Consider the following 24,513-nt stretch of genomic DNA (forward strand, 5'->3'; position numbering starts at 1 on the left):
GTGTGTGTGTGTGTGTGTGTGTGTGTGTGTGTGTATGTGTGTGTAAAAGTAACTGTTCGAAACGTGACCCGATGACGATCGACGAGATAACGGAATGTGCTCATTTGACCTAGTCACGCGGGCGCTCGTGTGTGAGACCCTTCGCGTCCTATATATTTCACATCTCCATGGGATCCCCATGCAACGGTATTATTCGGACATGATGATGGACGCGTTTAGGTTTCCCATTGTCTTGCAACTGTCTCTAGCGGCATGATGTAAATTTTAATATATAAGTTTTATTTTTCTCTATTTTTTTTTTCCTTTTTAGAAAAACGTTGTTATTTCGCCATCCCCTCGTTGACGAAAACTTTTTCACTGAAACTTTACGCCGCCGCTGTCCGAACGCGATTTTTCATTGGTTGGTTTTAACAAACGACACCATTGCAATACATGCACGCTTGCGTTCTATCTGCGCGAATTCGTCTTATCAAAACCGAAACAATACATAATACCATAACAATACACATTTTATATTCGTTTAAACATTCCGGCGAGAGTAGTATCCATCACTCACGCGTTCTACAGCGGTTTCGCTTATGTATATATTGCAATGTAAAAACTCCAAACTCACAATTGTATGTATTTTCCGGCCGTGGTAACGGAGTGTTTTCTGTACAATTCGGAACGTTAAGTGGGAAATATATTCCATAACGAGGCTCTAGAAATGAAATTATTAAAAACTAAATACGTTGTTTCGGAAGAACAGCGAAATTAACATATATTTTTTAAGAGAGACTGATACGCCGCGTTCTCCTCTCGTTTCGCGTTTATATGAAGTACACTTCTACCACAGTTCTTATATGTTTGCACCATTAATAATTAAATTATGTAAACTGTATGATTTCAGATGGAATAACCAGCTACACTATCCCATTGGACGGGACTGTGAGTGACAGTACTGACATGGGTGACTTGTCATACGACGGAGAAGTACATGGTGATAAAATTCAAGGAGGTCTGGGACGCCTAGTCGATGGCGTTCATGGAGAAGATAACTTCAAAATGGATATTGGCTACGGGAAAGGTAACAAATAATGTGCTATAAATGTATTAATTGCGAGGTATTCAGAAAGAGCTGATCAAATCTCTGAGTAGTTATTCATTAACGGCATTATACATGCTATGCGAACTCATTATTTGAAAGTTTGCATTAGAATGGAAATACGTTTGAAAAGTTTAAAATTAACTTAATTTTCATTTATTTTCTATTCGTTAAGGTTCGAACTTGTAAATTCAAAACATAAATTATATTTTTCAATTTAAACTATTATTCATTAAAATTAGGAATCTGATCTAAACATTTTTTACCTGCGAAAACTATTTCTAAAACTAAAAGGAAATCATAGATATTATATTAAAAGGTATATTGAAAAAGCATTGTGTTATACGTTATTCAAGTGTGCATTGAAAATTTTAAAACTAAAGTAGCTTACGTAAAAATATTACATTTAAACGTACAAAAAAAAAAGTAGTATAGATTTAAACCGAACAAAAAACTACCAGGAAATATATTTTATTCATAATAATGCATTCTATCGGTATTACTATATACATTTTTGGTATTATCCTATGGCAAATAGTATTTTCAATGCCATAATTAGCTATAAAAAATATATTATTAAGTACCTAATACCTATCATTATTAATCCGAAGTGTTATGTTTTTCCTACGTGACAGTATATGTGTACCAGTCCATACTTTTGATATTTTTTTCAATGCGATTAAGCCGCGCAATAATCGTTATTCATAATAAAACATGATATATGGTTGACCGGTCGAAATATTTTATGTTCTCGTGTTTAGGAACAATTTGTAAATAATATAGTTTGAACTATACGCTCAGAGTTTGATGTTGGTTTAACATCTTTTAAAAGTACTCTTTTGAAATTAAAATAAAATAGTTGATATGTAATTCAAGTTCCACGAATAAATTTTACGATCTATAAATATTTAATTCTCTTAATAAAATATTTTAATTATAATACACTACTCGTCCAAACACGATTAACGAAATCGTTGTTTTTACCAATTTAGTTATATCACTCCGCAAACCATTAAATGTACGGTTTTAATGCACCTTACTTTAAGTAATACCCATTTTCAACTATCATAATATACTGCCACTGTAATAATTATAGTATGTACAATACCTGTATATAGTTAATTAATCTAATCTGTATTTATGGTACGACGTCTAATGACTTCCTTTAAACCGATGGCGCACTAAAAAGTACAGGAAACCTTTCCATGTAGAAAACGACGAGTACCCCATATATAATAAAAAACAGCGACAGCGCTCTACGGTAATCTCCCGGGCGAACAATACGATCCTACCGTTTACCTTCTACACACATGTATAATTACTATGTATTATATTTATATCAGTTTTTATCGACCATTGTCGAATACATCAAGATGCTATAAAATATGATGAAGCGTTTGCTCTGTACTAAATTGCAACTTGGTATTTGAGAGTGACAACAATGTAATCGTTCAAATGTCAAACATTTTATTTGTAATAATTAAAATTATTTTTATAAAAAAAAAAATAAAAAAAAAATTAACAAATTAGAGAAATTGCTATAAAAAGTAGTTGGCGTAAAATGAAGAGAAAAAAAAATTTTTTGAACCGTAATAATCTGCATTTGAGTTTATATAGAATCACATTTGATTATAATTAAGAAACAAATTTGTGTTTTTGAATGGTGATTATTTTTCAATTTTCTTAGTAGATGTTCTCAACATCGATGAAAAACTTGTTAGAAACATGAATCGATGATAATATATTATACAGTGCAGTAGTATAAGGATTGATTTTAAAATATATATTTTAAAACCGATGTTCAAACTACTTATAATAATTTCGTCTATCGATTTTTTTTTAAAAAAAATGTATTCTCTCCAATGATGGCTTGAAGATTGTACGCGGAATCCACCGTAAACCGCTCTCCACCAAACGGAGTCCTAAAAAAACCATAAGAACTCGAACGTCATAATCTGTAACTGCTCGAAAGAAAAGAGAATCACTGTCAATCGTGATTCGACCCGATCCCAAACGCGAAAACTATTGCCGACGGTACCTACCTAGGTACCTACCTAGGTAAATAGAATAATGCTTCGAGGCCAACTTTCATGGGAAGGGACTGCGATTGCGTTGTGCGCGCGCGTACGGCGATTAAACAAAAATATTGTTAACAGGTTGATCGCCACGTCCGTTTTTACATACATTTTTAATTTTTACATAACATTTTTATGTGAACACGTATACGGGTCTCAGTTGACTTTCAATTTTGTGTCCGTGTGTAGACCGACGTGATGACGTACCGATCGGTCGGTCAGTTAACCGTCCGGTACGGATACCCACTGCAGTTGTCAAACACGTTAGCGAACGCAACACGGTATATTGTTTAACTGTCGGTGACGTGTACGCGCGGCCATCACGGGCATCCGCACGGAAGGGACGCGGGCCGCCATTTATTCAATTATTGTTTTTCCCGGGGTGAACTTACCCGAAACGTTGCAGCGGGAATGTGACGTTCGTAGAAGCTAATGATATGGACGTTTTAATAAGCCCCGGGAAACTTGCACGCGTCCCGCGGCACCCGCCGTGTGCATAAATAATAATTCAAGTTTCAAAATCCCCGACAATAACAATAACAAATAAACGTGCGTAACTTCGGAAAACGAAAGCCCTATAATATTTCGCGCGGCTCTGGAATAAAAGGAGGAGACGGGGTGCGCGTTGGTGGCGGAACTCCGACGGCGCGTCGGGGCCATGATCGGGCGGAAACACGGGGGTTCATTATTACAGAACGGAGGTAAACGCATATACGTATATATACGTCGCGCGTGCGTGTGTAGTTTTGAATATTACGATTCCCCGAGCATGACATGAAATACGATAAAGTAAATCGGGGAAAAACTATACTAATGGAACAACGGGTAATGATCGCGGGCTTCCTCGCCCTCCTTAAAACATTTTAAGAGTTATTTAACTTTAACCCTTGAGCCTTCCACCCTGCCGCCCCGTCCCGTGACATTTTTTTATAATATTTTTTTCCCCCACTTTGTTTCCATTGTATTATGCATGTATCATTGAAATTTTTAATACGATGGATAATGAGAAAACCATAATAATAACGCAGATAGAGGGCGAAATGATAAATACTACGTTATACCGACTATACAATGTACTGTGCGTATCATATGGACGCGCTAAATAATTCGTACCGAAATACGTACGAATAAAATTAAATCCACGCTAATTATTCATATGATTATTTTACCAAGAGCACGTATATAAGCCATGTAAAAATAATAACAATAAAGACAATAATAATAACGCGGAATTATCGTTTATCACGTAAAGAACATAAAAACATGATTTCTCGTAAACCTAGAAACTGTTTTTGACAAATATACGAGTTAACATTTGTTTTCCGCGATGTACTACAAAAGTCAAGAGCATCCAGTTTAACAACGAACGTTCTAGATATACCTTCTATGATTATAAATAGCTAGTACGCGGAGGTTGACATAGGTTTGGAAAAAAAATTTCTGCGTGCAACGTTTTATGTAGATTTACTGCTATAAATAGTATTCACAAAAGAATCATTGGTAAACGAATGGGTTCGTCGACATTTGCTCAGAATGGAAGAATACGCTCTCTATTGAAATTAGAATAAATTAAAAAAAAAAGTATATTATGCTACAAATACGTATAATATTAAAGTATGATAATAGTTGTCACTCAGCTGGTGTTACAAGATAATTTTATTACAAAGTACTATTTCTGTATTTATTCTGTTCTATTATCTATAATAAAGCAGTTTAAACACTTATTTAAACATACTTTGAATTTTCGTTTAAAAATATAAAAATTTTTTAAAGAAAAAGCACTTTAATTACCATAAAGATGATTTTAAAATCGACTCAATCATTAACATTTACTATATATTATTGTTCATTTTAAAAAAGTTAACACATCGAGTACTATATTTAAAATGTAATTATTCAATTCGCTCTCCAACGTAATATGATTTATTAATTATTTGCTTGACTATATTACCAACTTGTATAGAGTAAAATATAAATTATTGTATAATGTGTTACAAAAATATTAAAAAAATAATCAACATTAAAAATTTGATTTAACTGTTTAAAAATGTATTTTATAAATATTGATTTTGCGCAGGTAACGGATGGGTTGGATGGCGCAAAGAATCATTTTCAAAAGGATTTGTAGAACTAGTGTTTGAGTTCGGTGAAGTGAGAAATTTTTCGGCCGTTCACATATTTACCAATAACTTCTTCAGCAAAAATGTACAGGTAAGATAATTTACGAAAGTCTCTGAAAATATCTATTTGATTTCTTCGAAACTTATGTGTTTTTTTTTTTATTTTTATTTCAAACACTCATCAGTTATTTCATTTCAAATAAGAAAAGAGAATTTTTTTAATAAATTCTGAAACTAGTAAAAACCTGCCGGCAATGGCTTAATGATCTCTTAGAAATAATATAAAAATCGTAAGTTTCAAGCATCATTGAAGAATGTTGCACAAACTTCTTTATCTTTAAAAATACGAAAGTGCGTGCGTGTGTGTGTGTTTGTAACTGTGACAATATAACTTAGAGAATATATATTTTTATGTTCATATATACCACATAATGTAACCATACTACTAACTTGAAATAATGGAAAACAACTAATAATAGGGCCAATGAATCTCGTAGGTCTTGATTTTTTGTTCTAACTAAATAAATTGTCACTTTGAATTTTTATTCACCTGAATTACGTTTTAAGCTTTTACTAAAATTAATTAATCCATATACAAACCATGCTTGTCACGGTGCATCACGTTTGCGTAATAAAAACCAATTATAGCGAAACGCATATAATATAATCAACCGGAAAATTATAATATAATCAATAAACTCTGAAGATGTGTTCATGGAATGAATCAAAACAAAGGTTAGCTAACTGTGAATCTTGCCATTGCAAATATATGTTGGAATTATCATTAATAGACTTAAGATAATTGCACTTATATAACGTGTGTGCACGTGAGCCACATATAAGATTCAATTAAATGATTTAACTTAGAAATTATTCATCTGAATTAAAATTATAATCACAGAATAAATTAAATAATTATTATTAATATTAATATTAAAAAGATAAATCCAATAATAAACATTTGGCTTAATCAATACGTTGGTACCTTAGAGTTTATAATGATTTGTTGCACTAAAATTGTATAATACTTGATGTCCACTAATTATCGTCGTTATTAAGCTGAATATTTTATTGATTTATTTATTGTATTATATTGTATTTAATTTTTTTAACACCAGATAATTTTTGTTATAAATTATTTATTTATTATTGATAGAATGATTCTTTTATAATTTTTTCTAAAAAAATGGTTCTAAACATCGTGGAGTATATTAATAATTATAATTATTTTTATAGACACTTTTTCTGGCGGTCTGAAGATAAAAACTTATAGTAAAATATATTAATATAATGAAAATACAGTTAATTTTTTACTTTTCCTATAGTTAAATATAATTTTTTTAAATAATAAAAAAATGTATATCCACCCGTTCTTAAAAAAAAATATTTAATATTTATATGCATTGTGTTAACCAATTAGTTTTTAAGATAGTAGTTTAAGATTTATAATAACTGTTGAGATTAAAACAAAAGTAAAATTTTAACTTATGCCAAGATAAGCAATATAAAACAAATACTAAACACTGTCTTGATACTCCATTAGTAATTTTTTAATCTAAAATAAGTCATATAATAATAATGATTTAATATTATTATTTTCAAAAATATTATAATATAATATATGAAAATATGAAGTATTAATTAATAGTTATTATTTTTGCCTAGCTAAAAATAAACACAGTAAAATATTGTTTATTTTATTACTTAGTTATGTTCAATATACTCATGAATTTGATGTTCAACTTATACCTTAATTAAAACTAATCAACTTTCACTAACGGCCTTTTATTAAAACTAATAAATTTGAAATACCGTATACTGAACGACAACTCCCTTTTTTAAAATAGATTATACCTTTCATTAATTATTCATACGTGTGATTATATAAAAATAATAATAATAATAATAGTAAAACCAACATTATATTGTCATAATTAAAACTATAACATTTATCATACAAACTCAGTTTTTATCATTCACGGTAGAATATACGAATAACAATATACTTACACATTAGGCACACTAATTAATCAAAATGTACAATAAACAATGTCTGTATATTATATTATTTCTATGCGCATTATTTGAATAAAAACATCGTTTAAAATATAATAAAAATAGTCCGCTTAAAAAAAGTAAATATCATTAACCAACTTTTCAATGCTCACTTGATATTCAGTCGATCACACATGGATCTGAATATTATTGGTTTCGAGATTGTCATTTCTTTCATACAGTTGTACCGTTCGAATCATGGATCTACAATTGAGTATGTTGAAAAAATATACTAACTCGCTAAGCAAATCGCTACAGTGCAATTGAAATATGTTGCATAAGTTTTATACTATAATTAATATTTAAACACACAATATGTGATTACCCATTCACAAAATATGCTAATATAAAAATATGATATGGTATTAGAGTTTCATAATTTCTAACTAACTGTACGTTTTCGTTGCACTGTCGTTTCCAACATTACCACCCTACACATAAACTTCCACCCCATGGATTTTCTGTTTATTTTTAATATCTTTATATATATAAATACCATTAGAATGTACATAAGCTTTTTTTTTTTTAATGAAAAATGTATATCAATTACGTTTGATGCTTGCGCGTATATGTGTACATATATAGGTCTAAATATATAGGGTCCACACCAGACTCCATTAAATGGCCGGTTTTCGTTTTTTTTTTTTTTTTTTTGGTTTTGACAACAATTTATAGTCTCGCGGTAGGTAAGACCTTTTAAGGCCTGACCGCGTAATGCCAGTGACAGATTTATGAATCATATATGTTTCATTTACTCCAGAAATATAATAACAACAATAAACAGTTACATAACGAATATCATATTACATTATACAGCACGTGACGTGATATACGGTGTGTTTGTGTTTGTTTAACACGTATACACCCGAAAAAGATTACTCGAATCTCAGCTCCACATTCTATAACCACAATCTACTACACCCCTTTAAACGATTTAGGAACACAGTCGATATGATTGAATATTTCACCTATTCACGTCTGGTAATCAACATCAATTTCATTTTCTAAAATCTCATTTAAAATGATAGATGTAATAGTATTAAAAATGTTTTTACTAGTGTTAATTTCTGCGCTATTACACTAGTAAATAAGTTAAAATTGTATCACATGATGATAATGAATTTTTTTTTCATTTTGGTAGTAATACAAATTTATAACAAAACGAAATATAATTTCGAAGAGTCGGAATAGTATTCGCATTTTTGTGGTATTTTTGCCATCAACGTATAAAGGCATTTTTAGACTTCTAGAAATGCAGAGAAACGTATGAATGACCCAGAAAACATCAAGGACTAAACTAAAACAACAAAGGTATTATTACGCATTTCTTGTACATATAAATATATCAACGGCAGTTATATATAACAATATTGTTATTATAATATTTATAATATATATTATAATTATTATAATACTAATTATTAATATTATTATTATTATTATTATGATTATAATTATTACTATCATATTTTTCGATCATGTTTTAAAAATAAGAAGAATTATTACAGTGTTAGTGTGGTTCGGATAAAATCTACACAATTTTTATAATGCGGCGACACGAATAGGCAATTTTCCTACGTCCGTAAATATTATTTTATTTTCGTTGCAATTCCATTAGGTTTTTGACAATATTCATTCCATTTCACAGGCCAATTAAAACAAAATTTTACATGATAAAATGTTATAAAATAGTAATAATTAACCACGATAGATTACGAACATACATTATTGATGTGCACATTTTCAATGCACATTATTTTATTAATTTTAATCGATAATTGTATTAACGACCAAAAATATGAAAACAATATGCTCAGTAAATTCATTTTCAATAAAAACATCATAAAGTATGCCGTTGTCAAATACATATATTAAATAATGATATAAAATAAAACGATCGTAATATTATACAATATTACAGACTAACATTTCACTAAATTATAAGTGATTCTAGATTTATAAATTGAAGGTAACAGATGGCCAACAGAATTTAATTATATTTTACAATGTAAAGTTTACATAAATATTATTGATACGATTATTTCGGTGAAATTTTCCATCCTCAACTCGAATAGATATAAAATATAATGATAGGATATTGCATATTATGTCCTAAGAATTTATAAATGCACGTTTAACATCACATTTAGTTAACAACTATTTTAATTGATTAATGTCACTCATTTTTTATAGATTTTTTTATTTATTTGATATAGATGATATAGATATATTTTACATGATAAGTTTGATGAGAGGAGTCACCCAGCGGTAATCCCTTACTTGTATTTTTATTTTTATTTTATAATTTTATTTATTAATGTATATTATTCTTTAGATTAAAAATTCATAAGATCTCGACACCAATTACTTTTGATCCTTCTAAGAGGATTTCCAGGAATTATGTGAGAGGCAAGGTTTGATATAAGGGGACTGATATGAGAAGGAACTCTAGAGTAGAATCGTTAGTAAAAAGTCTCTGCTTTTTCATGGATTGTTTTGATTTTTAGATCGAACTTTTTTTTTGTAGTTAAAAATATAAATATATTACACCGACTCTGAGTAGATCACATATTTTTTATTTTATAGAAACGGGACATGACCCAAAGAACAGTATTATAATTTAATTATTTAAATGTAAGAAAAATCATAGTATTAATTAACTAAAGTAAATTGGTATTCAATAGCAAAGCGCATCATCCAGAACATTGGTTTATTGCGGGAATGATTAGTAGTACAAAGTTTTAAGAAAAAATGATAATGTAAATGTTGGTGGTAACTAGGTTTCTTAAAGTTAATTTGGCTTAGAAGTTCATGTAAATCAATAAAACCAACAATGGGTTTTTGTGAATGAATACTTGGTTGGCTAATACACGCCAATCAGTTAGGTTTGATAGTCCTAGTACTGTAAGTATTTGTCTATAATCATACGTTCTATGGTTAATATGAAGCAGTCTAGTAGAATAACTTATGAATGTATTTTGTAATTTATATTTTGCGCTTTTCAATCTGGTTTTTTACTGATGGCTGATTTAACGTCCTAAATAACAACAAAATACTCTATGATAGATCTTACTAGAACACAATATAATGCATTTTGAAAAGCCAACAATTTAAATTCAGAAGACATTTTTTTAACGAATCAAATACTTTTAGAGCCTTACAATAATTATCAAATAATATAAGTATTATATTATTATATTATATTATACTTTATATAAGTATTTGTTTAATTAATTAGTATCCGATCTAGTATTACACCAAGATCGTTAACCGCATTACCTGGATTAACGAGAAGAAAATTACATTAAGTGTAATTAAACACGATTGGTTTACAAATTCTCTAGAAATACATAGAATGGCACTTGGCGATATTAAAGTCTAGGCCCATGGTTATAGCTCAAGCACTTAATGTATTAAGATCACGTTGTAGGAGATGACAGTCATTTTTAAAACGGATTTCTAAGAATAGTTTTAGATCATTAGCAAATATCAGAAAATTAATGTTTTGAATATTACTCTTAATATTATTTATAAACAAGAAGCAAATATTTGATTAAATGTGACCCCAATCAAATTGGTGTAAAACTGCAGAAGCAAAAATGCCTATATTAAGACACATAAATATTAAGCCTCTTAGAACTGGAACTCAAAGATACACATATAAAAAAATCGTGCAGTATTTTTTTTTTTTATTGTTTATAAACATTTTCAATTTTCATAGTATTTTATAATATTATTCGGTAGGTGCAAAATTAATTTATCAAATAAGCTGTTTGTGAACGTAATGGACTCTCTATATGGCTCATAGAAAAATTGTTTAACATTTTTTTTAAACCTCGAAATATTTATAAAATAAAAAAATGTATTTAGTTTTTCCACTCTTTTAAATGCCGACCGTTGGACATCAAATATTAAAATATTTATTGGTAACGAATAAAATTATATTATGAAAATAAATATTATATCAACTGTTACGTGCCGTCAATTCAACAGTTCTGACGTTAGGATGAGTATTTGGATACTCCAAATAATTACTCAATTTAAGTTAAACTTTATTTACTGAGAATATTCTAAGTATAAACCCTACATTTATGTATATCCGTAACACAACTATTATTTATACGGAATTCGTATAGTATTGTAATATTACGAAGTACTCATACACACGTAATGTACTTATATATTAAGATCATGGGTAAATTTATCAATAGTTATAACGTTTTTAAAATAAGTATACAATAATATCAGTCTTATAATTTGATAATTTTTCTTCGTGGTATGAAATAATATTTTGCGTACATATACATATTTAAAATGAAATGTTAATAAATTTTTTTTTTATGGCAGTGTGTAATGGAGTCTGTAGAAAAGTTTATTTGAAATGAAATAAAATACCCAGAGGCACTGTTAGTAATAAATCCTTTCCTGATTTATTATGTAAATATACATAATTAAATTATTACTTTTCTCAAATAATATAACGATTATCTTTAAAATAATGAAACTACCTTAAATAATAATTTTCTAACCTTTTATTTAATATTTTATGAAAAAATATTATGATATTAATTTAAATTTACTCGGGTTTTTTTTTTTTAATTACCTATAAAAATTGGGAAAAAAAGTAAAAAGGCATCTTATAATCATCGACTGCAATAAATATTATTATTATATCGAAAAAAAAACTACTTGCAATAAATCAAAAAGTTTTCCAACTCGGAACTGGCTCATATGACAGTCCATATAAGAAGCATGGATTTTCTAAATTCAGTCCGCATTTGTAGCGACAGTCTTCGTATTTTGTTAATAGTCATTGCAAAAGTAAGTTACAACGAAAATTACAAAGTTTGAATTCGAATAGCATATCTTTTGGAATTGTTGGGATGCGTGGCTACAGTACATCTTCGCCTTTATATTTTACGTTTAAAATTGTAGCTTCGATTATATCACTCATCAACTTCTTTGCCAAAACCTTAGTACCAATGTAGTCATGGTGGATTGATGTTTTTTAGGAGTTAATGTTCTTTTTGGAGAAGAAAATGGTTGCTCTTGGAATTAATTTTCGGTAATATAGACACGTTTACCATGTTCTAGGGACATACTGAGGTGTGTGACAGTGAGGTTTCTTTCTTTATTCGGTTGTTATAGCAACAACAAAACAACAACTGCTCGTTTGTGGCTTAATCAGGTGTACTGATGCTTCTCTTCCCTCTTCTTTCACGATAAAAGATAGTGTATGTCCTTCTCCAAAGTCTAATATGTTTCTATATCAAAATTAATCTGAAATCATTTGAGTAGTTCAGTAAAGCATAAAAGACAAACATTAATTATATAAAGATTTATTTCTTCGTGTAAACTATTTGTTTGTTTATTTTTATATTAATTTATGAACGTTAACATTTTAAAATTCGTAATCGTTATTTTATTTTTATAATTTTATTATAAATATATAATAACCCGATTTTAAATTCTAAACGTGTGCGTGATTAAAAAATAATAATAATAATAATAATAATATAAAAACCCTAAAGAGATATAATATTATTGTTTATATTACGCTTATGTTGTGATATTTACGTTCAGACTTTTTTTTTCGAAATTGGAAAACTATATTTACTGTCACTTTCGTCTGTATTATCTGTTCAATCCGACGCCATTACGATTTCGCACAATCCTCAGTACATTATCAGACAATGGAAACAAATTTGACACGCTGCCGACAGCGTTTGTCGGCATAATGAAATTGCCGTGTCGTCGCACACCCGGTTTCCGGACTTTGCGCGATCCGGCACATTACGCGTTGATTCGAACTGTGATCGTTTATCCGTACGGTGTTGATTTGGTGCCGTTGTTGCGCTTAAGTTATTTCATGATATCACACGCGATTGCGTTTAGCTCGCAGCTCCAAGTCGAATCGTGATACGTTTGTATTTATTTACAATGTTATGGCGCTCGCGAACGCTTATCTACGTTGTTTTCGCGGGTGTTGAGGATTAAACGAAATTCGGACACTTCCCTCGTCTAATTCCGATATAATCCACCAACCGAAGGGAAGTTGAGAAAAAAAAAAAAAGCACGAACAGGGAAACATTTATAAGCCAATTACCCCGTATAGACGTTTAGTGTGCCGCAGTACGATATTATTTCCGAACGTACGAATTGCGTTTGCGTACAAATTACACGAACACCGACGCGACTCGTGTCCGTGTACATTGGACTGTACTTATATGTACTTAATGATTTGCACGACGTCGGTGATCGTACACTTTTATCGAGTGTACGTGTATTGAAATTCATCGATCACGCGCCACTTATGAAATCCCGCGTTCTGTTATAGGTTTTCTCCAAAGCGAGGGTGCAGTTCAGCGTGGGCGGAGTGCATTATCACGGCCGATCGGTTTGGTACACGTACATGCCGGACACTGTTCTGGAGAATGCCAGAGACGTCGACATACAGTTGCATAATCACGTGGGCAAGTTCGTGAAAATCCAGCTTTACTTCTCCAACAAGTGGATAATGATTAGCGAAGTGAAGTTCGATTCCGGTGAGCACTTGTGTTTAATAGTAATAATAATAAATATTAAGTTATCATTACTATCGGTCGTTTATTTATTTATTTAGAATTAAGATATTAATAGCGTAAGGTTAAGGTCTATTCACAGGTATTGGTCACGAGACGGTGACGCGTTCGATCAAAGACAGTCAAGTCACCGACGATTTTGACTGATCAGTCAAGTGTATTTCACACATATCAGTCGCCAAGACCGGTCAGTTCCGAGAAATCGGGTCAGTTATTTTGAGTCTGTTGTACCAAACACGCGTTTACACATATCGTATTAAATATTTTTTGTGTATTTTTGTTTATTTAATTTATAATAATAATACTAATAGTAATATAATAATAATAATACTAAAATTACAACGTGAATTTGACAAATTTCACTGACGAAGAATTATGTATTATCACGATCATTTTAGACGAGGAAACTGAAGAAGAAAAGAAGAAGATTCCGAAGAGACGAAAGTGGGTGCACGAGGCATGGCAAAAAAGAATTCTTGACACTATATATATATATATTCATATATTTTGGATTTGAAAGATCGTACAGCACATCATAGTGTCGAACACATTCGATAAGTTGTTCGTCATCCATTTCGCCTACATTTGACGTCCTCGTCAACTGATATGGGTGAAATACACTTAACTGATCAGTCAAAATCGTAGGTGACTTGACTGTCTCTGATAAGACGCGTCACAGTCTCGTGACTGATATGTGTGAATGAATCTTAACGATTTGAAATAAAACGACTGCGGGGGAGGGGCGCTATATTTGTTCATTCACCCACTCTACCTGCCATAGGCCCTAGGCATACTACCTATATAGCGGCTATGCACTGATACAGCCCTGATGGCACAACAGTTTTGGCGTACCGATTACGCGTTTTGTGGCTAGGGCCCGTTCCGTTTCGAATATTCATACCGTAATATTCATGCATGGCACTGTTAGATGTGTAAACATCTTTTCGGTTTGTCGATTTTTTTTTTCAACCGTTTAAATATTATTTTTCTACATACTACATCTGGAATTTCAATGTCTCTATGAATAGATGCGAGTCCGACAAGACTTGACTTTGAAGTTGAATTCACGACGGATACACAATATTATATGCATTAAATACCTACTACTACAGATAGATAACTGTAAAATGTTAATACTAAAATTTTTAAATATTTTTACTTTTTTAACGATTTTCATTGACCATTAATATAATTTTCTTTAAATTTCGAGGAGGGCTACAACCCCCTCAGAACCCCCTCCCCCCATTAGAAATGCCACTGCAGTCATAACTTTGACCGCGCAAGACCTATGCAAATCGAGTGCAAGTGCCGTTGGTTGGATTGCGCACCGGTGCATCGGTATCGCTTGACAGGAGCGATACGTAGTGAAGTTTCACCGACTACGAGTAAAACGCACGCGCACACGTTAAACAACGGTTCGTCTGCAGCGAACGGTACGACGTATAGTAAACGCTTTCGCGTTAAAGTGCTTTGAAAGTTATGCTTGTGTTTAATTTGATTTTTCACTAAGTATGGACCCGACAATAAGCCCAATTCGATATTCACGGCCACTCGTAGTTTAATTTCGCTATAAAATGATCCACATTATAAAAATTTGAAATGTGTATCTCACATGTATAACCGATTCCTTAAATACGGATTCCGATCGCCCCATCGCCCTCCCTCTAAAATACATCCCTGGTGTTTCATACGTTTATGGCGCTGCATTGATTGATATTCCTGCGCGACCTGTAACGGTCCTATCCCGAGTTCCAAATGAAATATTTATGGTGCGTGGGCGTAAAAAATAAAATAGTATTTGTTTTCCACTCGAGTTGTTCGCTCTTTTGGAAAAAAAAAAAACCAAACGTGGAACTTCTAAACGAAAATAATTTTTGCCGAGAACCCCTTCAGAACCGTCGTCGTCATCGTCGCGTTCCAGCGGATATTATGATTGTTCTACACCGTACACGAGTTGAATCGCGCGCATCGCCACCGGCAAAGCGTATAATCACGAAATTTATTGCGTCGTTTGTCAACGTACAAAAAGTTTCGTTCGGTACCGTATTACTATCCGAATGCATACGACCCCGACCGGAAGAAAACTACGGCGAGACACGACGCATTTTTTTCCACTGTGCACCTACAAAACGTACCTTTCCGTCGACGCGTAACCGCTCGGATAGCGAAACACGTGGTGCAAAGATACGGATCGCAGATACTGTATCGGATGCGAAACGGTTTTCATGCGAACGTTTTACGATATACATATACGTATATCGTCGATTGGACGTACACTTCGAGTGATACAAACATCATTATTTATTGTTAATCGAACGCTGCGCAATCGTAACGTTTTTATTGTTCGACACTTTTTTCTACACCAGATGTCATCGCGATGATTACACGCTTCGATGTGCACGTGCTTACATCGAAATGTAATGCTTAGCCGAACGTTTAACCGTATTTCTATAAACAACGGTCGAACAACTGACAAAAAAAAAGTTTTGAATTCCGATTTATTTTTGCTTAAATAGACCGGTGAACGTCATTATATACTATTGGTCGTGATTCATAGATGCGAATGACAGTAATCAGCGCACGTTTTTCACTGTATCTGTTGAAACAAAAATAACTAGTCATTCAATTAATCTTTTTCAAATATTACCATTGATATTAAATAGTTATCTTTTGTATGCATAATTAAAAATGTTTGTAAGGAAATTTAAGTTCAATTATTGAACTAAATAACAGTAAAAAAAAAAAAATTAATTGCTTTTTGGTATATTATAATATATATATATACATATATCGCAAGGTAATCGTGCTTATTAAATCATTAAAAAAAAAAAAGTAAATTTGTATGTTATTGGGAAAATAAATCATTTTTACATTTTAATTCGTTAAAAATGAGATATGAACTCGGTGTTAATTTGTTATTTCTTCTCTTCCCGTAAAAATATAATACCATGCACCACTCGAAACACGACCGATTAACAAAACCATCAAAGGCATTCCCTATTCGCGATGTACGAAACATGCGCTGCAGATGACACGTGTAATTTGTGTAATTTAGTAGTTGAAGCAACAGCAACATCGGTGTAATAATAGGCACATTTTAAGACTTATTAACAGTCGTCGACTTCTCGTGAAAACAGACAACGGCGTCCGACAAGTTTAAATCCTCGTCAGTCATCGTTGTGTACAACACGCAGACACCCGCCTCGCACATTTTCACTCAAGAATATGTGTACTATGTAGCGTTACATCGGTTAACTCCGTCTATTAAATGTACTCAAACTTTACAATGAGACCAAACTTGGCACTTCTCGTTTTATACTCGATTCACTGGGACCCGGGTTAACACGATGTATTGCATACAAGCATTACTAAGGGTATTTTAATCTAGTGATCTGAAAAAGATTTACTTTCGGCTTCCACATAAAAACTAAAAAAAACAATGAAACAATAAAACCTCACCCTCCGAGAATCGATTTCTATAAGTTTAAGTGATCAAAACAATTATTACGGATACGTTAAAAAAAAAAAAAAACATGAATAAACAAAATAAATATTTAAATAAGGTCCAATATGATATAACTGGTTTACTAATACTGTGCGAGTTGCTCGGACGAATTAATCGTACCGAGAGCGTCCCAAAACGAAAAACGTAGATCGCGGTCTTACCATAACGCACCGTAGCCGACGTCGCGTTTTCGAAAAAGTTCTTAATTTTTATTTTTCTCCCGTGCGTGCCACATCCGGTGCCGCGTGTGCGCGGATCGTAACCGCCTTCGCAACTGCAACACACGCGCGCCACGCCGTCTCTCACGCGTCCCACCCATGCCTGCCCACCCTTAACGAAAGCTGAATCATTTATTCGACCGCTAAGCATCTGATATACGCATATATTACACAACATGTACATTATATGTTTATAAGTTATGACCGTGTGCGCGCGTAGTATGCATGTATGGACGTAAATATGTACATATATATACGTCTCTCTATTCTTCATAAGAGGGTTATTTATGGGGCCGGGATTATGCGAAAGTAGAAACTCGTCTTATGAAGCTATTTATTTCCGGCACGGCGGACTCGGTTTTATTTAAATGCCTTGCGACCCCCGCCCACCATAACGGTGAAAAAAACCCCCGCCGTCACCTCAGCGACCGACGAGTTCGTCCTGTGCAATACACACGATGTCGTACAATTGTGTGTTTGTATGTCACACATTAAAGAAAGGTATTGCAATTAAATTTCAGACACAAAATTAGTACATGCGTACAAAAGCTGCAACAGCATGATTAACGTCAGAAAAAAAATATGACTGCACGAAATTCGTACATTCGGAATTCCTGCACTAGAATTTTTTTATTAAAATAGTTTTATTTACACAATCTGTTACAAAAGTATACACCTGGATGACCAGTAAATTTGACGAAAGAGAAAAAAATAAAAATATTACATAATTGACCGTTATTTATCCTCAGTTAGTCTTCGGTCAAAGGGAAATTCTACACATTGTATAATAATAGTTTGATTTTTAGTAACCTAATATACCCGATAGCCGAAATGAGCACGAACAAAAACATTTTTAATCACACCTCCCCTCGCAAAGCGGCAATATCATAAAAAAAAAACTACGCGATTCGCTTCTGACGCACTAAAAATAACTCACTCGCAATAACAGTCATTTCGTTGTCTATTTTTACATTAAATTCACTGTAAATTAGAAATTAATTACTTTAAGCAGTTCGTTTTTTGTTTTTCATTTTTCTTCAAGACCGTAATGTCAGACACCACCCCGGTAATATAGAATTGTCATTTTCGAAAATCAAAACCATTTAAAAAATCGTAACTCGTACAATACTGAACCGAAATCAAGCCGAGATAACACGAATTGTGACATTCATAAGTCCGACCGGAATAAATAAGATGATCTGCTTTCGCTCAGCGCGTAGAAATTCACTATTCGACCTGGCACAAGACGGACAGCGCAGCACGGGATTCATAATACCACGATCCGATCATTATACTAATGTGATTTGCGAGTGCTCCGTAAAAGAAAATTATAGAGTTACATTGTCGACCGCAAAATTGTACCAGCTATGATGGTTCGTAACGAATGACGGCCGTCAACGAACAACGCTGTGTAGCAGCGAAATGCAGTTCCAAACACCCCTGTTATTTTGTTCAACATGTCGCGTGATGCGCGCACGTGTGCGCGGTTCAGTGTCTTACGGGTGTGTCGGAAGAAACGCAATTCACACAAATATGATTTACGGCTGCGCTCCGTTACATGCGCGCGCGTAAATCCCTTTGAATTATACAACGGGTTAAATATTTTTATTGCGACTATATTTCTTGTTTTCTTTTTTCTCTCTTCTTATTTCGCTTTTATGCGTTGCAGAACCGTTGCCTCAGAACGTGACGGTGGACGCGGACACGCCGTTTGAAGACGAACAGCTGGTCGGAGGTGCGGTGGATCCGCCTTGGGACTCCCCCGACACCAGTAAGTGGATTTTTTTTTTTTTTTTTAAATATTCATGCGGCCGCGCGCGTGGTCGTTTCTTCCTTTCAATTTACTCCCGGGGTACGCGGATAAGGTCATTTCACGGGTAGGGCGGTTAGGCGCTGCACATGTTTTATTAACGCGATTCCCCGGGTTAGGAATGGGGGGGGTTTATTGAGGGTCCGTGGTGGAGCATGGGGAGTCGTTCCGACACCGTTATGGTACGTGGTCTTGGTGGATGGGAGGGCATGTTTACGATTTCTCTGCTCGTCGTACCCGTGTTGTAAACCACCGGTAATCGTTTTAGCCGCGCACAAGGAGAAGGACGACAGGACCGGCGGCGGCGGTTTGGTAGAGGTGCTCATCGGCGTACTGACGGCCGCCACGCTCATCCTGCTCGGCATATGCGCCATCGTACTGGCCCTCAGCCGTCGCAAAAAGCACCAGACCATCAGCACGTCGATATTCAAAAAACCGTTTGGCGTCACCATCAACATGAAAGACATATTTATGAACCTGTCGCCTCACAACAACAACAGCAGCATCAACAACAACAACAACAACTCGGCCTTGGGCGGCAACCGGCACATCACCGAGAACCCGTTTCCGATCAGCGAGCAGATGCGCAGTGAGAGCTTCGCATCCGACGGCTACGACAAATCGCAGCAGAACGTCATTTACGAGACGCCACTGCTGGCCCGCAAGGATTACGAGACAATTCGCAGCGGTAAAGGTAAGTCGTTTAGTTATGCGCATCCGTTCCAATTACAAACGGAACGTGACCCGATTACACGAGTGACACAACCATGGGTGCAACTGAAGCCCAAATATTTGGGGTTGCTGAGATTGCTGAAAATAAAATAAAATTGTATTTAATTGTTATTACTATAAATTATATAGATCTGAAAAAAAAAACAAGAGTGCTACATTTGAACTCAGGGCTGCTAAAAATCATATTGGGCCCCCTAGTTGCACCTATGGAAACAACATCGACGGTCGGACGTACACGTAACCCTTTAGGCAATAATATTGTACAATATAAATATCGATTCGTTTGCAAACACCTATAAGCCTTATGGATCACCCTAGCGTTTCGCAATACGTTTTACGCCCGTTGAGGTTCGGTAAGCTCGATTCGTTTGGTTCGTCTCTTCGATCGTTCTATTGCACCGCGGTCCATAACGATAACGTGTAGGAGAAGCGGTTTTAAAAACTCCGAGCCAAACGGGAATCGTACGTCGGGTCTTACAGCGATCGTTTTGTTTCTCTGAGGTCACAAACTCTAGTGGGCGATTCGTGTTAAACAATATTCAACCGGTCCGGGATCCTAAGATGAACAGTATTTCGTTTTTCTCAATAGCTTTTTCGGACCAACACAACTAGGAAGAACTGAAAAAAAAACATAAAATTTCGTCCATCAACCGTTCACACCTGTTACACGGCCCGAAAGTTATTCACGCATCGTTGACATCCGAAACGTTACACTAGGCATTACAAATGTAACATTTTTCATCAGGTCGATTTTTATCTTATACCTCAACATATGGAGTAAGAATTATGACATGATACAATTTGTTTTCGCGTGTATTCTCTAATATTTTTATTTTTAGTTTTTTTCAACTTCAATTAAAATGTTATTTTACAGCCTGTAAAATATAATTTTCTATTGGTATGTTGGAAAAATAGTAAATCTAACAAATTGTAGGATGAAGATACAGTTAACTAATGATAATGCATGCAATATATCTAATTATTTTAAGTAATTAAAAGTAATCTTTTTTAACCTTCTATGCGTATTTTTCTTTTCAAGTACCAACTATTGTTAAAGTTGCCTTAAGTTACAACTAAAATTTATAAGATTATATATTCAATATAATATATACGGTGTCGGTGTATTATAAATAATAATTAATTCTCCGGTATAAATAAGTCTTGAGTTTGTTTATCCGGAATAAATCGACTGCAAATTAAAAACCGAGAACTGTATACTTAAACTTTTATCGTACTCTCAAAGTATAAAATATTATTATTATTATTATTATTATTATTATTATTATTATTATAACGTAGTGCGGTTTAAAATCTGAAGATAACGAATAAAGCTCAAGTGTCTGTCGCTCTGATACGTATACATCGTTACGCAAAATCGTAATGACTACTAAGACGAGTATCGCATTGAGAATAACTTGTTCGGAAAATAAAATTAATCCGTTTCGGAATGCCGGTTATGAAATAAAGAAAAAGAAAACTCTATTGCATGATGTTCACCCGTTAGCACATCTTATATACTTTTGAAGTTAATAGCACCATGTTTCAGTTACAGACGCCAAAAGTTCGATTTCCGTGAAAGAATTTTGCCGTAGCGATTCAGAACGAGGATCGCTAAGCAGTCTGGAAATCGATGTAAGGCCGACCGAATACTCAACGAGAGACAGTGTCACCTCGTTGCATTACCGAAGTCTACAGAATCAAGTTTTACCGATGTCCGTAGCGGATGTTCCGATTCGTCCCAAACACCTCCAATACACTGCCGACGCCCCGTCCAGGAAAAGATTTCACACGGCTCCTCGCGAAAAGCACAGGGTAAGATATTCCTTAAATAATCAATGTTGTCAACTATATGTTAACACGAACACGAAATTTTGAATTTTGTAACGCGCAATATATTTTATCCAGTGGCGTTTTTTTTCCGTGAGGAGATTATTCCTAAAAAATAATCAACAATCGTATAATATTATAATTAAATATCTATTTATTATAAAAGAACTGTAAAAACGATAACACTGAACACCTTTTTTTGCCATTATTTCTCTATAACAAGTAAAAACATAAAATAATATTAATACATATAAACATTAAACGCATAATATAATACATAATATACAAAATATCGAAATTAACAACCTCTTTTTCTATATCCATGTAGCAAGTAACAATGTCATTTATAATTTTTGAACCTAAATTTTAATATTTTTGGTAATGAAATCTTATAGATATAAATAATAATACATTTAACTAGGTGGTATATATAGAATTTTTTTTTATGTTCCTGAGGGTTTAGACCTGAGAACCCCCCTCGTTCTGTTCCATAAATACTCCAATAATCATACCATAGTGTAATAGTTCTACATTATTACATAAATTAATAAACCTAATCTGTATATAACATCATGATTTTCCTGTTTTTAACTGAAATAAATTAAGCTATTCGCTGGAAAGTTCAACGGAAAGCAATAATAGAAACAGTTAGGTTTCCCGGAATCTGATTATACTCACTAAACATTAAAGGAACCAAAGGACAATAATATATACTTGGTACTTATAAAAGTAATTTATGGGATACAATGTTATTCTTTATACTATTTTTTAAAAAGATAATTCCTTGAATAAACCAATACATTGTTAGTAATAACATTCGATTTTTCAAAATTATTCCTCTCTTGTGTACCTACTTGTGCTACACATGTGCTCCGACCCACTGTAAAAGATGAACTATTTTACATACGAGTATTTCCATACGGGTTTAGGAATTGTGCACAACAACAACTATTTAACAAAATGTTCTACATAACGATAATATTTACTTGAGGCATTATGTAAAACATACAACTACCTGTTAGAACATTCACACAGAATTTCAAATATATTTCTTATAAACACTAAATACACGGAGATTTCCATACATAAATTTATAACGATGATAATTATTTTATTTGCTATATGTATTAGATATATTCAGGTATTAGAGTTATTTCGAATCAAACAGGAGTTTCAATACTTTTATTTAAAACTAAAATTTAATCAAATCCTATTAAATATACAGCACGTGTACGATTTACAATTCGCATAAACATATTTCGAGACATGTGTTTAAAAATCGTAAGCCCATATTGGATTAATGTTAAAGAACTATCAATGAAATCTTCATTTGAGCATTTCCTTAACGTGTTACGTCGAAATGTGTACTATTCAATACAAAAACTATTAATGTTGTACGAGAACATTTATAAATGTATTACTTTTAATGAGCTGTCGTTTAAGCTTTTTGATATTATCCCATCTAGCGCATTTTTTAAGGAATCTTCACCGGGCAACAAACCATTTTTCCTCTCAAAATAGTCAACGTATAACAATACGATGGTAGTATTCGTATTTCATGTTCGATTTACACCACAATTCAAAATAAATCTGAATGCCGGTAGAAAAAAATCAAACATCGACAATTTATTGTATTTATCCATCGTGCATTAGCTAATTATTTTTTTCATCAGATCTCCTTTTGACGATGATTGCGTATTTCGCTCAGTCATTCGAAACACTATCAACAACCAGGCTAGAAAATATTTTCACTGAGCCTAGTGAACCGGTTAAAAAAATGCGTTGGTCCCCCGTCCGATTTCGCTCGTAACACAGAAACAAAAACTCAGCAAGCCCCACGAATAAGGAACATAAGTGCACGACATCGGGTGATCTATGCGCAAGACATCGATCGCTCAACCTATCCACACGGACAATCGTTTCCATCCCGTTTCCTCTTTTCGCGTTGCAACACCGTTGTGTTCGCGTGACCGTTGTACAACCGTTTTACACACCCGTTTCGATCTTGTTTCAATCATTGTTTCGATCGACCCGTTGCAGATCGCCCCGCCGTCCGTGTCGTGGAACATAAGCCCGAGCATGGGCCAAGCGTACAAGTGCCGGGAGGCGGACATCGTGCAGATACCGCGGTACTGCCTGAACGTGGTCAGCCAACTGGGCAGCTCGCACCTTGGCGAGGTGGCCGTGTGCGAGACGATGGACGTGCGCATGACGGACAATGGCCGCGTGGCCGCCAAGACGTGCGGCGCGGACTCCACCAGGGAGGTGAAGTTCCTGTGCAGCCTGCTCGACCCGAACCTGGTGCGCGTTTTCGGTGTCTGCGCCGACCAGTCGCCGCCGTGGCTGATCACCGAGTACCCGGCTGAGCTCGGCGATCTGGTCATCGTGCTCCGGACGCACTCCACGCTCACATACACGACGCTAATGTTTATGGCCACTCAAATCGCATCGGCCATGAAGTATCTGGAATCCAAGAACGTAGTGCACAAAGATTTAGCAGCCAGGA

At 33.7% G+C, this 24,513-nt stretch overlaps 1 protein-coding gene across 3 annotated transcripts in view; it reads left to right on the forward strand.

The window, feature by feature from the left end:
- Positions 1-24,513, forward strand: part of LOC112683964 (discoidin domain-containing receptor 2-like) — a 180,427-nt gene that overhangs the window by 148,599 nt on the left and 7,315 nt on the right. For all 3 annotated transcript variants that reach the window (XM_025555241.1, XM_025555240.1, XM_025555239.1), the window contains 7 exons: positions 890-1,066; positions 5,237-5,370; positions 13,672-13,879; positions 19,308-19,409; positions 19,717-20,142; positions 21,727-21,992; positions 24,048-24,418. In XM_025555241.1, the coding sequence (XP_025411026.1) occupies positions 890-1,066; positions 5,237-5,370; positions 13,672-13,879; positions 19,308-19,409; positions 19,717-20,142; positions 21,727-21,992; positions 24,048-24,418 (1,684 nt within the window). The remainder of the gene's footprint in view (positions 1-889; positions 1,067-5,236; positions 5,371-13,671; positions 13,880-19,307; positions 19,410-19,716; positions 20,143-21,726; positions 21,993-24,047; positions 24,419-24,513) is intronic.

Source organism: Sipha flava, unplaced genomic scaffold (assembly GCF_003268045.1).
Source record: "Sipha flava isolate LNK unplaced genomic scaffold, YSA_version1 238_pilon_pilon, whole genome shotgun sequence".
Classification (NCBI taxonomy): Eukaryota; Metazoa; Arthropoda; class Insecta; order Hemiptera; family Aphididae; genus Sipha; species Sipha flava.